The sequence below is a fragment of the Numida meleagris genome, chromosome 7 (genome assembly GCF_002078875.1).
Source record: "Numida meleagris isolate 19003 breed g44 Domestic line chromosome 7, NumMel1.0, whole genome shotgun sequence".
In the NCBI taxonomy this organism is placed as follows: Eukaryota; Metazoa; Chordata; class Aves; order Galliformes; family Numididae; genus Numida; species Numida meleagris.
In genome coordinates, this window is record NC_034415.1 from 6,317,234 (window position 1) to 6,331,607 (window position 14,374).

The 14,374-nt window shown below is 53.1% G+C and overlaps 1 protein-coding gene across 1 annotated transcript; it reads left to right on the top strand.

Moving 5' to 3' along the window:
- STX6 (syntaxin 6) lies at positions 482–14,111 on the top strand. The gene is made up of 8 exons (XM_021405039.1): positions 482–603; positions 3,005–3,174; positions 3,759–3,853; positions 5,821–5,883; positions 7,716–7,838; positions 9,109–9,215; positions 10,760–10,854; positions 12,049–14,111. Exons 1-8 carry the CDS (start codon positions 569–571, stop codon positions 12,123–12,125), a joined length of 765 nt encoding a protein of 254 aa, XP_021260714.1. The 5' UTR covers positions 482–568; the 3' UTR covers positions 12,126–14,111.

Here is a 14,374-nt window from a genome sequence, read left to right on the forward strand (position 1 = left end):
GCCCATGGGAACGCTGTACCGGGATCATTCCTCCCATGGGAGCTTTCCTGAGCCTGGAGCTGTGCGGGGTCTGGAGCACAAGTGTGACGGGGAGCGGCTGAGGGAATGGGATGGGTCAGCATGGAGAAGGGGAGCTCAGGGGAGACCTCATTGCTCTCCAGCTGCCTGAAAGGAGGCTGTGGTGAGGTGGGGTCGGCCTCTGCTCCCGGGTGATAGGGTGAGAGGTGACAGCCTCAAGTTGTGTCTAGCAAGGCTCAGCTTGGGTATTAGAAACATTTCTTACCCAAAAGGGTGGTGAGGCACCGACACAGGCTGCTCAGGGAAGTGGTGGGGTCACCGTCCCTGGAGGCGTTACAGAACCGTGCAGATGTGGCACTGAGGGAAGCAGACAGCGGGCACTGGGGGGTTAGTGGTTGGGCTACCCAACCACTGCCGGCGCTGTGGGGAGGCACTCCCTCAGGCCCCGCCGCCATGGCGGGACGGGGCGGGCGGCGGGGAGCGGGCAGCCGCGCATGCGCGCAGGGCGGAGCGCCGGGCCGCCGGGGCGCTCGGCGGCGTCGGCGCCATCATGTCGATGGAGGACCCGTTCTTCGTGGTGAAGGGGTGAGGGATGGGTTTGGGTCTGGGAGAGGAAAGGTGAGGGTGGGGGCGGCGGAGGGGTCTGTGAGAGGGAGGGGGTGCTGGGGGAGGGGGAGATGAGAGTTGAGGATGGGGGGGGGAGGGCGGCTGTGAGGAGAAGAATGAGTGCTGGGGTAATGGGGGGGCGGGGCTGTGAGGGGAAGGATGGGGGTTAGGGCTGGGGGGGTCTGTGGGGAGAAGAGCGAGGGGTGGGGGAGTTCTGAGGAGAACAGTGAAGTTGGGGCTGGGGGGCAGTGAGGGACCAGCAGGGATCTGGGGGCTCAGCAGGGAGCTGGGGGCTGTGAGGGAGCTGGGGGGTCGGCAGGGATCTGGGGGGCTGTGAGGAACCAGCAGGGATCTGGGAGGTCAGCAGGGATCTGGGGGGCTGTGAGAAGCCATCAGGAATCTTGGCAGTTCTGTGAGGGTCCTGCCCCTGATGTCACCCCCAAAGCCATTCCCACCCCCCCGAGACTCCCCATGTGAGGCGGGTGCCAGGGACGTGCCCACGCAAAGCCACTTGGTGCCTGCTCCGAGGAGCTCTGAGCAGCAGAAGTCCCCGCTGGAAGCTCTGCAGGCACACCCCGAGTTGCAGAGGTGTGCTTGCTTGCAGGTGCAGCACCTGGCACGCTGGCGTGGCAGCCCAGCTTGGGGGCAGCGTGCCCAGCTGTCCCTGTCATTGATTGGCGGCATGTAGGAAGTGAGGTGGCAAATGGCGTGGGAAATATCACCGTGCAGTGGGCAGAGTGGGGCTGGATGCAAGCTGCCCTTTGTTGGGGGTATCCCCAGAACACCAGAACTTCGTGACCATGCTGAGGGAGACGATCAGGCACCAGGCTGGGGAAGAAACCCACGTGGATAGTGGCACTGAGGAAAGCCTGAACAAAGGCAGACACAAAACAAAGGCAGCTGAGGTCAGAGGAAAGGGAAACTGTAATTAATAGGGGGAAAGAACCTCAGCTTCCAAAATTCAGTGTGGAGCCACCTTCAGCTCCTGCTCTTGCTGTCCTGCCCCGCGTGGCGCTGGCACAGAACTCAGGAGGAGTGGTGGGAAAAGCCAGGCGAGCACGGGAGGTGTGGGAAAGGCTGCAGGGCAGCCAGCAAAAGGGGATCGCTGCCAGGCTAAGCTGGTGCTGGGGGGAACAAACACTAATCGCCGTGGGTGGGGAGCAAACAGCCAGTCAGACTTTCCAGAGAGATTCCCGCGCCACAAGGGGAAGGGCTGGGAGGGGAGAGGGGATGTTGTGCTGTTCCTGGTGTTAATTATTAGCCAGAAGATTAAGGTGGAAGGAGTCGAGCCCAGCCACATGGCGTTCAGTTTGCTTTCCTTGAGTTTGTAGCTCCTCCCGTTAGGACATCCAGCTTTGAATTCCTGCTGGTAGGTACTTTTCCAAGTACGTACAGGTGAAAAAACAACTTTTGCTTACAAGCAGCGGAGAGAACAGAGCACAGCTGCTGACTTTAGGGCACTAGACATGGCAGATGCGGAGCTATAGACATGTCTACTGCAGGGTGCAGACATGGTTCATCCCTTCTGGGCTTCCCCAGCAGATAAACTGCTTTCCTGTGCTGGGGATAAACCCCTGCATCTTACGTGGATGCTGTGTGCAAACTCTTGGACTGGTGGCTGCCTTTCTGCTGGCTATCACACCAGCAAAACATCATCTGCATCTTTCATCCTGGCTCCTCCTGGACCTGGGTGATTTGTTCCCAGGCCAGGGCTGCAGTGTCTGTAGGTACAGAGGAACTGCTACCTGCTGCTTGCCCCTAATCACGAATGCAGCATTCAGTGCTGTCAGCAAAGCCTGTGTTCCCATGTTGTGAATGCACTCGTCTCCAAAAAGCTTAGAGCAGCAGAAAAGACTTCTGTTTCCTAAGCCAGTGTAGTAGAGCTGTGTAGTTTTTTAACTCTAACTTAAAATAAACAGTGCTGCACTCGACAATCTGCCTGACTATTGTGGGGGGACTTCCTGTAAATTTTGTTTGTCCTTGGAGTATCTTGCTCAGGTAGTCTTTAGAGGAAAGCTGTTGAGAGGAATGCAGAATATTAATTGCCAGCCTTGTCCAGCCACTCACACTGCTCTGTTTCACCTTTGTGTCACACAGCAGAAACTACTCCTGATGAAATAGGTCTTTTTGTTAATTGTGGTAGCTGAGCCGTAAGTTGTTTCTCGTCGCTTTGTGCTTCAACAGGAGAGGAGACTGGGTTGTTCAGTGGGTATGGCAAGCTCTTGTTGTACAAAATAAACTAAAAGTGGTTGAAGGAAAGGCACTTGCAGGGAGGCTGCAGTTCCAAGCTCTTTTGGACATAGCATGTCACAGCGTGACTGCTGCAGAGCAGCTGATGAGTCCCTTCACTTCTCTTTCTCTTTCTTCACCTGAACTGCAGGGAAGTGCAGAAAGCTGTGAACACTGCCCAGGGGCTCTTCCAGAGGTGGACAGAGCTCTTGCAGGATCCCTCCATTGCCACAAGAGAAGAAATCGACTGGACCACTAATGAGCTCAGGAACAATCTGCGGAGCATTGAGTGGGACCTGGAAGACTTGGATGAAACAATTAATATCCTTTCTGGAGTTCTTTGGAGCTTGGGGCATGCAGTTCCTGAGCTGTAATAAATAGCCAAGCACCAGCTCTTGCTGATAGTTAATTTTTGCAGAAACCAGGGCTATCAGGGATTGAATTTTGCATTTACCTCAGCTTTTCTCCAACAGCAAATGAGTTCAGCAAGAGAATTTCCCTCTGCCTTTTGCTTTCCCTTTGACAAGGTATATTATAAGATGCTTTGTTCTTAGCAGCCTGCTGTGTTGTATGAATTTGGATTTCTGTGTAGTCACTCATACTCCAGGCTGGCTTCCAAAATTATTCTTTTTCCCTTGTGTTCAGCTGAACACTCCTGAAAGCACTGCACAGCATTGGAGAACTTAAAAAAAAGCAAGAGGGAAAGCTCATTCTGGTGCACGTACTCTGCTGAGTGTTACTGCCATGCTTTTATTCCTCCAGCGTCTAGTCTTTTGCTAATCAAATTTTAGGAGAAAGTGCAGCACAGTGGAAAAGTGCTGCTTCATGGGCTCCCATCAGGGCAGCTTGTCTGTCTGTCTGTGTGCAATGAACACCACTCACGGACTCCTTGACTCCTCTCCTACGCATTGTTGAGGCAAACCCTCGGAAATTCAACCTCGATGCCACGGAGCTGGGTATCAGAAAATCCTTCATCACCAGCACGCGGCAGGTGGTCAGGGTAAGGAGCGAGGACTAGGATGGGGAAAGAGAGAGCAGCTTGAGTGGTTAAAAAAAGGCAAGGGGGTGAGTAGGTCAGTGCTGAACAGGAGAGCAGAGAGTAAGTCTGCTACCTGCCCGCCCTCAGGCTGCTTCCTCATCCCCACATCACATGCTCCCTCTGGGGAGTGCCTGACTGGAGTCAGGTGCAGGTGCCACGTTGCCTAGCATGCCTCTCTCGTACTGATGAATCTGGAAACGTATACAAACTGGAAAGGAAGATTAAAAGACCCTTTTGCTGCGCTCAGGAAGCAAATCTCCCATCAGAGTTAAAGGAACTGTGGCTATGCTGTGCTTGCATCTCTGATTTTCAGAAACACGGTCCACTTTGAACACTGACATCTGTTTAGAGCCTAATGTTCTTTACGTGGCCACTTTAGCTTCCCCCTGCTACAAAACAGTCAGAACAACCATTAGTTTTATTTTTAAATGAGGGAAGATTTTTTAAGTTTAAGCTCACACTCTTAAATACCAGTACTTCAGAGAGAGGCAGGCCTGGCAAAGCTCTGCCTGTTGGGCCACAGTTTCGCACAGCTCAGTGCTACAGGCAGCATTGAAGCAAAGTTCAGTAACACCTGCAAGACCAGCAGTGTTTATTCACATGGCTGTTAGGGAGGATTCAGAAGCAGGAGGAGTATTTTAACAACTTGGTGATAATAAACAGAGAAGAAAAATCTTTCTGAAATCTTCACCGCCTGCTAACACACTAGTTAGGAGGTTTTCTCCCTATTAATAGCTACACTCAGTGCAGCTTAGTTTCTGCTTTCCCTCATGACTCGGATGTTCCTCCTTGCCAAGCTGCATTGCTGTGGCTAGCAGCAAGCTTTTTATCCTACCTGCAGCCCTGCGGTCTGGAGGCAGTTCCTAAGGCTCGCTGCCTGGGAACTGATCCTGAAGCCACACCAGCCCCAGCAGCAGGCATGTGCTTGCTGCCTTGTCCTCAATGTAGTTGGGTCTTGAAACAAACAGGATCGGGCAAGCCTGGTTTTTAAGTCCTCTTTTCCTGACTGAAAACTGCTGCCTAATGGGTTTTGGAGCAGCGTGTCTTAGTGTTAAATGAAATTCTTCAGTAGTGGCGTGCAGTTATTTGACTTATGTTTTCCACGGAGAGAGTTCATGATAGATAGCAGCTTGTGCATTAGAAGGAACCAGGTGGGATCTGCTGCTTGTCAGCGATATAACTCTGAGCAGTAAAACATACCTGCGTGTCTTCTGGTGACATCAGAACTGTGCTAGTGGGTAAGGTGAATCAGCATCTGTTAGATCATACTGGCTCCTTGCTCATCAGCACTATAGAAACTAAACTGGTTTACATTGTGAGTAGGAGCCTCCTGTGGCTAACTGTCTTCTGTAAGAACTCAAGGGCAAAACGTCATGCATAAAAGAGAAAACACAGAGACAGAGAGGAGGGCCATAGGACAGGAAATCTATCTTGTCCTTTGCAAGATTAAATCAGGTGCGACTGGGAATAAAGTGCAGGCTACAGGCTTCCAAGACCTTCAAGAACATAACTTCTTTACAGTCTGTCAATGGGAACGTTAATCTAGTATTCTACAAATCAGAGTGTTTCTGGCTGAGCAGCCTGATCTAGCTGTAGATGGCCCTCTTCGTTGCAGGGGAGTTGGAATAGATGACCTTTAAAGGTCCATTCCAACCCAAACAATTATCTGCTTCTATGAAAATGAGTAGTAAATAATGGAATATTTTGAAAATGTTCCTTGTCGTTGATTCTAGTATTAGTAAGCTGCAGTGGAGCTTTTAACAGCATATTTCCAAGCTCTTCAAAACTGCACGTTTTCAAAGAAAATTTCCCTTCCTCCACTCCCCACAAGGGAATCTTTCTGGGTATAGACAGCCTGGTAGCAAACTGAAGCTGGAAGTCACCTCAAATCCAATGCTTACATACTTCTTCTTTCTTTGAACAAACAGGAAATGAAGGATCAGATGTCAAACTCCTCCATGCAAGCACTGGCTGAAAGAAAAAACAGACAGGTGAGAATCAGAAGTGGGCAAGCTAAGTGAAAGCAGTGGTTATTTGGTACTTCAAAGAGCTGGAAGGATTTATCAGTTCTAACAGCTCTTTTGAGGCAGGTATTAGGTGAAATTTTTGTACCACTTAGTCTGGAGACCCACACCATCAGGTAGAGCATATAGCATTGGTTAAAGCTCCTTCAAAGCTGTAACTACCGTATGTATCCCATTTTGTAGCACATCACCTTACAAACGTTTGTTCTGGGAAGGGGCTTGCATGCTGCAGCAAAGCTGTGTGTTTGAGCCATGTCTGCCTCACTGATCTGAGAGCGTTGGTTCTGTCGGGCTCGTTGCTGCCCCCCTCTTTTAAACCTGTCTCTCAAAGCAGTAAGTCACCACTCACCATCTGTCTCCGTCTTCACAAATACTTGTGTACAGCCGTCAGCGTTGCATCACCCTGCAGAAGGGGGAATCTCCCTCCACCTCAGGAGGAGCAGTCAGAATCCAATTCTGTAAATGTAATCCTGTGCTCTGCTGTATTTAGGAGCCAGGACGCCACATCCCTTCACAAATAGCTGCCTCACATGATAATTAACCTTGTAAGAAGATGGAAGAAGCTCAAGGAGTCTCAGGTTGTCTGCGCTTGTAATCTAAGGAATAGAAATAGATGCGGCTTTTCCTTCTCCCTGGCTGATGAGACTGTAAGGAGATCTTTGAGCTGACTTCCAGAGCTGCCCCTGTAAGAGTTGCTGTGCAGCATCTGGCTGCATCAGCCTTTATCACTTGTGGCAAAAATGATAAACTGCAAGAAGATCCTGAGAAGCACAGAGCTGATTTCTCAGCCTGTTACAGGCTTAACTGATGCGCTTGGCAAAAACTTGGAGAAGCAAAGTCCCTTGCTCAAACAAGCCTGTAGCTGCCTCTGAGTTTTGCTGCTTTCCTTAAAGCTCCTGCTGGCTGCAGGAGACCATATGGCCCAGCTCCTGCGGTGACATCTGGTCAGGAAAACTCATTTCCCCCTGCCATCTTCCTTCCCCAGTCCCTCGCCTTCCCTCAGGTCCGCAGAGCCTCAGCTGAGCTGGGCTACAGCAGCTTCTCCAGCATGTCTCTGTGTCTGAGAGGCCGGCTTTCCGCTGATGGTGACCAGATCATCATGGACTAAGGTTGGCAAACAGACTTCCCTCCTGAAGCTGCAGCAAAGCTTCCTTGCAGGGACCAGATGTCCTCAGCTGGAAAGCCACTTCTCTGCTGGATTTGCACAAGCTTCTCTTTTGAGGTTGCAGAGCAGGTAGAGAGTGTTAATCTTGTAGTTGTGGCATACTTGCACAGGTAACCTGAATCAAAGAACACGAGTCCTGCCTACAACACTGCCTTGTTTATATATTGCACTGTTTTACTGTCAGCTCATCTGGTTAAGTGCTTTATCCGGACCTTCTTCAGCCCTGCTCATTAGCAGCACGGCGTTCAGTTCCATCTATACATCTGTTAACATGATGTATCTGGATACTTCCCAGCTTACACATCCTCATAGCACGCAGTGCTGCATCTTGAGCAGACCTTCACTAGTCCTTCGGGCAGAGCAGGCCTCCTGCTTGCGCCGTCTGTCAGTCGTGATCCAGCTCTCCTGTTAGTGGAGCAGCATTTCTGCAGTAATCGTGCTGCAGATATTTCCCATGCTGGCATTTGGCATTGCATTGTTTTAGTTTGTGCCAACACACCGTCTGAACAGCAGTAGAGCAGGAGGCAAAGGATGCTGTAGGCATGTGTACAGGAGCGTTGCCTTGTCCTCCTTCCCGTAGACCAGCTGTGAGAAGTCACAGAGGTGTTGCTAAGGGATTTCTGCATCTGTTTAGGCACTCCTGGGCGAAAGCAGCAGTCAGAATTGGAGCTCTGGACCTGACAAATACAGCCGTCTGGACCGGGAGCTGCAATTAGCAAATTCACACTTCATTGAGGAGCAGCAAGCTCAACAACAGGTAAGGCAGCTGGCACAACACAGTCCGAATAGCTTCGCTTGCCAAACGGGTGTCAGGGGGATGGGGTACAGGCTTCACGAGCCAGAAAAAATCCAGGCCTCAGCTGGTCTGGATCCAGGAACCTGACAGCCTGGTAGCTTGAAGTATACCTGTGCGTATGTCCCATGGGCAGCGTGGCTTTGGATGTATCTTGCTTGATGAGGTTTTTAACCATTGAGGCTTGAGTCTTCCACTTAAGTACAGCAGGCAAACAAGATGTGGAAGCTGCAGCACGCTGAGCTTTTGCACTACAAGAATTGCTGAAATCCTTGGCAGAGTAGAAACGCTGCAAGCAGAAGAGTGTTCGTTTATCTTAGTAAACTTTCCCTCGTTAAAAAATGAGCTGGTGTTTGCTGCTGTTTGCGTGCATCCCCATCAGAACAGAGTGGGAGCAGGAGTACGTGCCTGCTTCCTTTTCCTGCCCTTGTCAACATGAGATTCGTGAGAAAGCCTGCACGAGGGCTTTGCAAGGAGCCCTGGCGAGGTGCTCCCCTGGAGCAGCGCCCGAGCCGCGCAGATCCGCCTCCAGCAGCCCACCCAGACACAGGCCTGTAAATAGGGCCCTTCTCCAGACTGCAAGCTCTGCTGAAGCTTCTGATACATGATGCCACCCGGCTTCCAGATGAGTTTTACCTAGTGACTCGAGGAAGATAAATAGATTCCAAAGTAGGTAACTAGGGTAAAGCTAATCCTTAGCGTGATTGTGCCCTGAAAGTGACTTAAGCCATCAGCAGACCTATTCCTTTGGCACATTCAGAGCCAGACGTGTTATTTTTAGCATTAGAAGCTGCAACAGCGTCTTAGTTGCGTTAACCCCTTGTTAACTGCAGCACGCTCTGGGTTGCATTTCCCACACGCAGCCTCAGCAGGGCTCTTGCTCTGGGCAGCAAAGCTTGAGGAGGTTTTGCTGCCTTTAAAGAGTCATCTTAGAGGTAGGTGCTGCAGGGAAGGAAGGGGCACCCGCTAAGCTGAGGCTGAATTTGCAGGCATGGTTGAGGAAACTGCAGCCAGCTGTGCCACAGGAACAGGGGGAGGCTCTCCTGCTGCTGCCACTTCTCACGCATTTCTTAGAAACACGGTCCTTGTTCCTGGAACCTTAGGTCTGTTCCCAGGCACCGCAGTTGATGTTGGCAGAGTGGCGAGCATCCGTCCACACGAGCAGCTGGCTGTGACCCAGCTGCAGAAGGAAGCAGACGTGTGATCACCCATTTTCCCTTCTTTTTGGCCCCAGCTGATCGTGGAGCAGCAAGATGAGCAGTTGGAGCTGGTCTCTGGCAGCATTGGGGTGCTGAAGAACATGTCCCAGCGCATCGGCGGGGAGCTGGAGGAGCAGGCGGTGTAAGTATGTGACGCGGTGCCAAAGGCCCTGCAGGTGTGGGGCTGGCTGCAGGACAGCTGGGGGTCCTTGCTGATAGCCCTGCTGAATTTCCTGGTCCCTCAGGCAGCCTCTCCTAGCTCATCTGCAGCACCTTAGGCTGCCTTTGATTTCAGGCCGTGGAAAGCATTTTATATTGCAGCCTGCAAAGATCCTACCACAGCCTCGTTCCTTTGAAAGCCTGCACCTGGGGCAGGTTTAGCTGCCAGTTTACCTTCCCTTCTCACTTTACTCATTTTTAAACACCACCCTTAAGGCACACAGTAATGCTCCTTGGCTTCTAGCAGCCAGCAGCGTGCAACAGATGAGGGATGGCAGTGCTGCCTATTAGGAATACTGGGTGCTTTCCCACTCCGTGGGGTTTTGTGCTACCCCAGATAACTGCATGAAGCTGCGTGACCCAGGAGCTCAGAGCTCGGCCTTGTCACACAGAGCTGCATTCATAGTTAAAGCTAAAAATAATCCTCACCCACACAGAGGGTTAAAGGGTAGCTCACAAAGTAGTTTGTATCCACCCATTTACATACAAATTAGATTTCTTTCCCTGTGCATGCGCTTTGCGAAGAAGTGCATAAAGTTCTCGGTTGTGCAGGCTAACAGACACTTGAAGGGTTTGTGCCTAAACCCTCCTTGTTTGGCTGACAAGAGTCTGGAGGGCCGTGGGCCCTTGTGATGTCTTTGGTGGATAGGAGGAACTCTAAAGCAGCTCCTTTGTGAAGTCTGGCTGCAGCAGGTCGATGTGGTGCAGCTGTTTCCAGGTCACCACACAAGCCATCAGTGCTTGCTAGCAGATAATTAAGGCAATATGACTTTTTTTTCTACAGCTCTTTGTTCTCTGTGCTTTTAAGGGTGTTAAAGTCCTTTTAGGTTTTAAAGTCCTACTCACTGGAGATGGTTGGGATAGCTTTGATGTTGGACGTCCTCGTCTGCCTTCAGGTGGGTTCTTGGCACAAAGAACAAGACAAAGCACAGCTACAGAAAGGCTTTCAGGTCTGTGAGGGTTGCGTGCGGAGGAACTGGAGGGGTAACTTCTGTAGAGTTTAAAAAGCACCTTAAAAGCAATAGCAAATCTCATTCCTGCTTGATACCTGAGTGGAACAAGAGTTTAGCTTCAAGTGCAAGCCCTCAGCAAGAGAAGAGATCTAAAGTCCAAACTGGCACCTCGATCTACATTCACTGCTAATCACGGATTAGAAACAAGACTTTCATCTTCAAAGGAGGAAACCCCCACTGCTCACCTTGTAGAGATGTGCAGGGCTCATCTGCGAGCGCTGGGGGGACCAGTCCGACAGGTGTCCCGATGACTTCTCACTTTCCACCAGAGCTGAGCTGCTGCTTCAGCTGGATTTTTTTCCCCTTGGGTGCTTTCAGGAGACGGTGCTGTGTTGCTTTTCCCTGCCATTTTGTGATGCACCCATCAGCCTGGTGCTCTGAGCAGTGAGCAATCCCGAAGGCACGCGTCGCTTTGCTTGTTGACAAATCCTGTGTTTCTCTGTCCCCCCCCCAGGATGCTGGACGACTTCTCCCACGAGTTAGACAGCACTCACTCACGGCTCGACAACGTCATGAAGAAGCTCGCAAAAGTGTCGCACATGACGAGCGGTACGTCCTGGGGACTGGGGTCAGGCCCTGCAAAGGGAGAGGCACCTCTGTGAATTTGAGGGATGGAGCACCACGTGCTCCCAGACCCAAGCAGAGGGGAGGGAGCAGCTCCAGCTGCTTGACAGGTTAAAAGGAGGAGAAGGCTTCCAAACCTTGCAGCTGCTCTGCAGCCTGCCCTCAGCCTTGTTTTATTTACAGGTGCCTTTCTATTTATGTTGTTACTGCTGCGCTGGGAAAACCCCCTTCTGCAGCCTCTTGTGCTGCTCGCAGTGTGCCAGGCCACTTGCTGAGCATAAGGGGGGGGGGAAAAACACCACCACCCTGCGTGCCTTCCCCGGCTGCAGCAAGCCCCTCTGTGAACCTCGCCTGCCCGTGTGCTGCCAGCCCTGCAGACAGCAGGACAGTCGGCCGCGTTTCCTGGTGCCGGGGAGAGGCCACGAGAAAAGTCCTTATAAGGCCGTGCCTGAACGTGGTGGGCTGGCGGCTGGCCGGGGGCCGTGGGCAGAGCAAACAGGAAGCTCGTGCCTGCCGGGAAGTCCCCGCACTGCGGGGTGCTCCGCGTGGGCTCCTCCGCTGCCTGTTCACGTGTGGCTGCTGGGGGAGGCAGCGAGGCAGGAGGGAACTCGCAGGGTTGTGGAAATACAGCCACGCCACAGACCTGGTGATCCCGTGACAGCACAGCCGCTGGCAAACCCTCAGTATGTCCCCTTTCCTCATGGAGAAATGCTTTGATCCGCTTGCTGTGGATTTCTGCTGCCGCTGGCACCGCAAGCAGCAGGGCTGATGGGGAGGGCTCTTCCCAGGGCTGGCTGCAGTGCACAGTGAGGGGTGCCAGCAGCTCCATCCCCACCACTGCACCGTCTTACGGGGGGGCCTGTGTCTGCCGGTGCAGACGTGGCTGTGGATGGAGAGCAGCTGTGCGGCCTGGCGTCGCCCACTCACAGCTTGCTGCAGACAGAGCTCAGCTGGGGGAAAGCAGGCCCCGCACGAGTCACGTGGCTTCTGCAGTGCGGTCGCAGCTTGCGCTGTGTCCAGGGGCAGTGGGGTTCCTGGTGCCAGGAAGTCGGAGGCGAACTCGAATCCAGATGGGGGAAACTTTCAGTATAGGAGCAAAACGGTGACAGAGAAGAAAAAGCTCTCCTCCGGTTTTCCTTCTGTTAAAGCAAAAGAACTGACACTACCTTTCTCTTCCAGATCGGCGACAGTGGTGCGCAATCATCGTCCTCTTTGTCATCTTGCTGGTGGTGCTCGTCCTGTTTCTCGTCCTGTGATGGGCTGAACTTCCTCAGACGCCTCCTGCTTTCCCCAGCCCCCGTAGCACGGGGAAACAAAACTCCTTCCGTCCGCCCGCAGAGATCCCTGACAAGAAGAGCCGTGCTCGGCTCTCACCGTTCTCCTCCGAGGACCGAGGCCTGGCTCCACCAACATCTCCCCCAGCCCCGGGGAGGGCGGACAGAGGACAGGAGCAGTCGTGGCTCCCCAACCCCGTCGGGCTGCCTCCTGCCCCATGGTGCTGCCCCCAGGCCCTGGGGGGGGGGACTGTACCCCTTGCAGGTATGAGCCGGTTGCAGCAGTCCCGAGCCCCCCGTGTGGACACGGAGCAGGGAGCCTTGGCGGGGCGCGGGGGTTGGAATTGTTTCACTGAGCATTACAAACCGCATCGCCAGCCTGGGGGATGCTTGCCAGCCTGAAGCGTTCCCGGGAGGAGTGGTGGCTTGAAACCCCACAGCAACACGCGCCCACGGCAAGGGAGGGCAGCCCACCACGCCTTCCTGCAGCACAGCGTTCACGGCCAGGACCCCGAGGCAGGAGCTGACACGCTGCAGGTAGGTGAGCTGCAGGGCACGGCGTCCTGCCCTCGGCTGCAGCTGGACACGTGGGGCTTGGGCATCAGCCTGAGGCTGGTTCCGTACAGCTTGGAAAGTCACCTCCTTTGTTACACAAGCCCCTCTGGCTCACTGACCGATGCTTTCTTTGCCCTTGTATAACCGAGCTTCTGTTGAACAGCTGCTTCCCTTTGGCAAGTGATTTGTCAGGTCTAAAATAACTTTTTTTTTTTTTTAAACAAGGAAAAATTGATGATTTTTTTGATGACCATTCGAGCCGCCTTCATTCTGCGGCTGCAAGACGCGTCATCAGAGGAGTGGGGCCTAACTATGTATTTTAAGTGCACACAAACTTGTAAATAGGACGTCTTAATTTTCCCCAACTGCTGTTTTTTTGGGGGGGTTTTTTTGTCTTTTGAAACTTCAGTTGTAAGCAACCCAGAGCCAGGAAAATCAGAGCCAGGTCACGTTCTGTATCACTGCCCAGTGCTTTTGTTACCTTTGGGTTGTTTGGCGTGGGGATTGCCTCAGCAGTGCTGGCCAGGCACTGGTAGCAGAACGCCACGAGGAGAGCTCAACTCTGGCACTGTTACTGGGGAGAAATGCAGATGGGTTTTGTGCAGCTGATTACAGGAGGATGAGGGGATGCTGCTGGGAAGAAGCAGTTTTGTAGCAAAGTCTGCTGCATTTTAGGGGGGAAAAGCACCAATAGGTGGGAGGCAGGCTGACTTAACGCCTTCCCTCTGAGCCTCAGATGGGGATGGAGATGGGGAGGAGGGTGGTGCTGAATCTGCAAACCAGGCCCCCAGAAACAAGCTCCTCAGAAAGGAAATTTTGGGACCTAGAGTGCTCTGCCATGCAGGACGTGCAGGGTTTCTGGCTCTGTTTGAGTCTGCCCAGTCCCTCGTGAGCCCCGTGCACCCGGAGCTGGTGGCACCGTGCCTTTTGCAGCCGGGCTTGGGATGGGGGGAGACCCAGCAGCCCCGCCACATCAGGGCAGCTCCTCTTGTAATGAACGCACACGTGCCCTTAATTCCAACCTGCACAAGTTATTGTGGCGGTTACTCGTGATCATTGCACGACGCCTTGTTTCTTTGGCTTCTGCTGTAAGAAATACATACCGTCTCCTTCCCAAGCCGGGCTCTGGCAGTGTCTGTGCAGCGCGCTGGGCTTTGTGCCTGTCTCAGAGTAGGTTTTCAGCGTGGTCGTGCATCATCCAGGAGCAGCTCCCGGTGCTCCGTGCAGGAGCGCGCTGTTCTCATGCTGTGCCGGGGGCAGCCCCGCTCCTGTGTCTGTCCAGGCATTGCTGCAACCAAACTGTCTTTGCTCCTTTCCCCTTGTACGTTGGCTTTTTCTGTTGGTGGTGTTGCCCCTCCCTTGAATCCTAAATAAATGCATTACTGCTGCCGGCGTGTCGCGGCAGAGGAATCACCGCTCGCTCTTGTAGTAATGGGGACAGGCCTGGGGGGGCTCTGGCTGCGCAGCACCAGATTGCAGCAGCTCCATCCTGTCAGGGGCAGGCAGCACATCCCCAGCCTTGGCACCAAGGCAGGAGAAGCTCTCAGACCCCCGGCGTGAAGGACCCGCTTCCTTCCCAGCCCCAGCCCCAGCTCCCACCCCCTGCCCTGCTCCGGTCCCCCCAGGTGTCACCCCCAGCCCCAGTGCCCCCCGCAGTACGATCGTTATATATATAT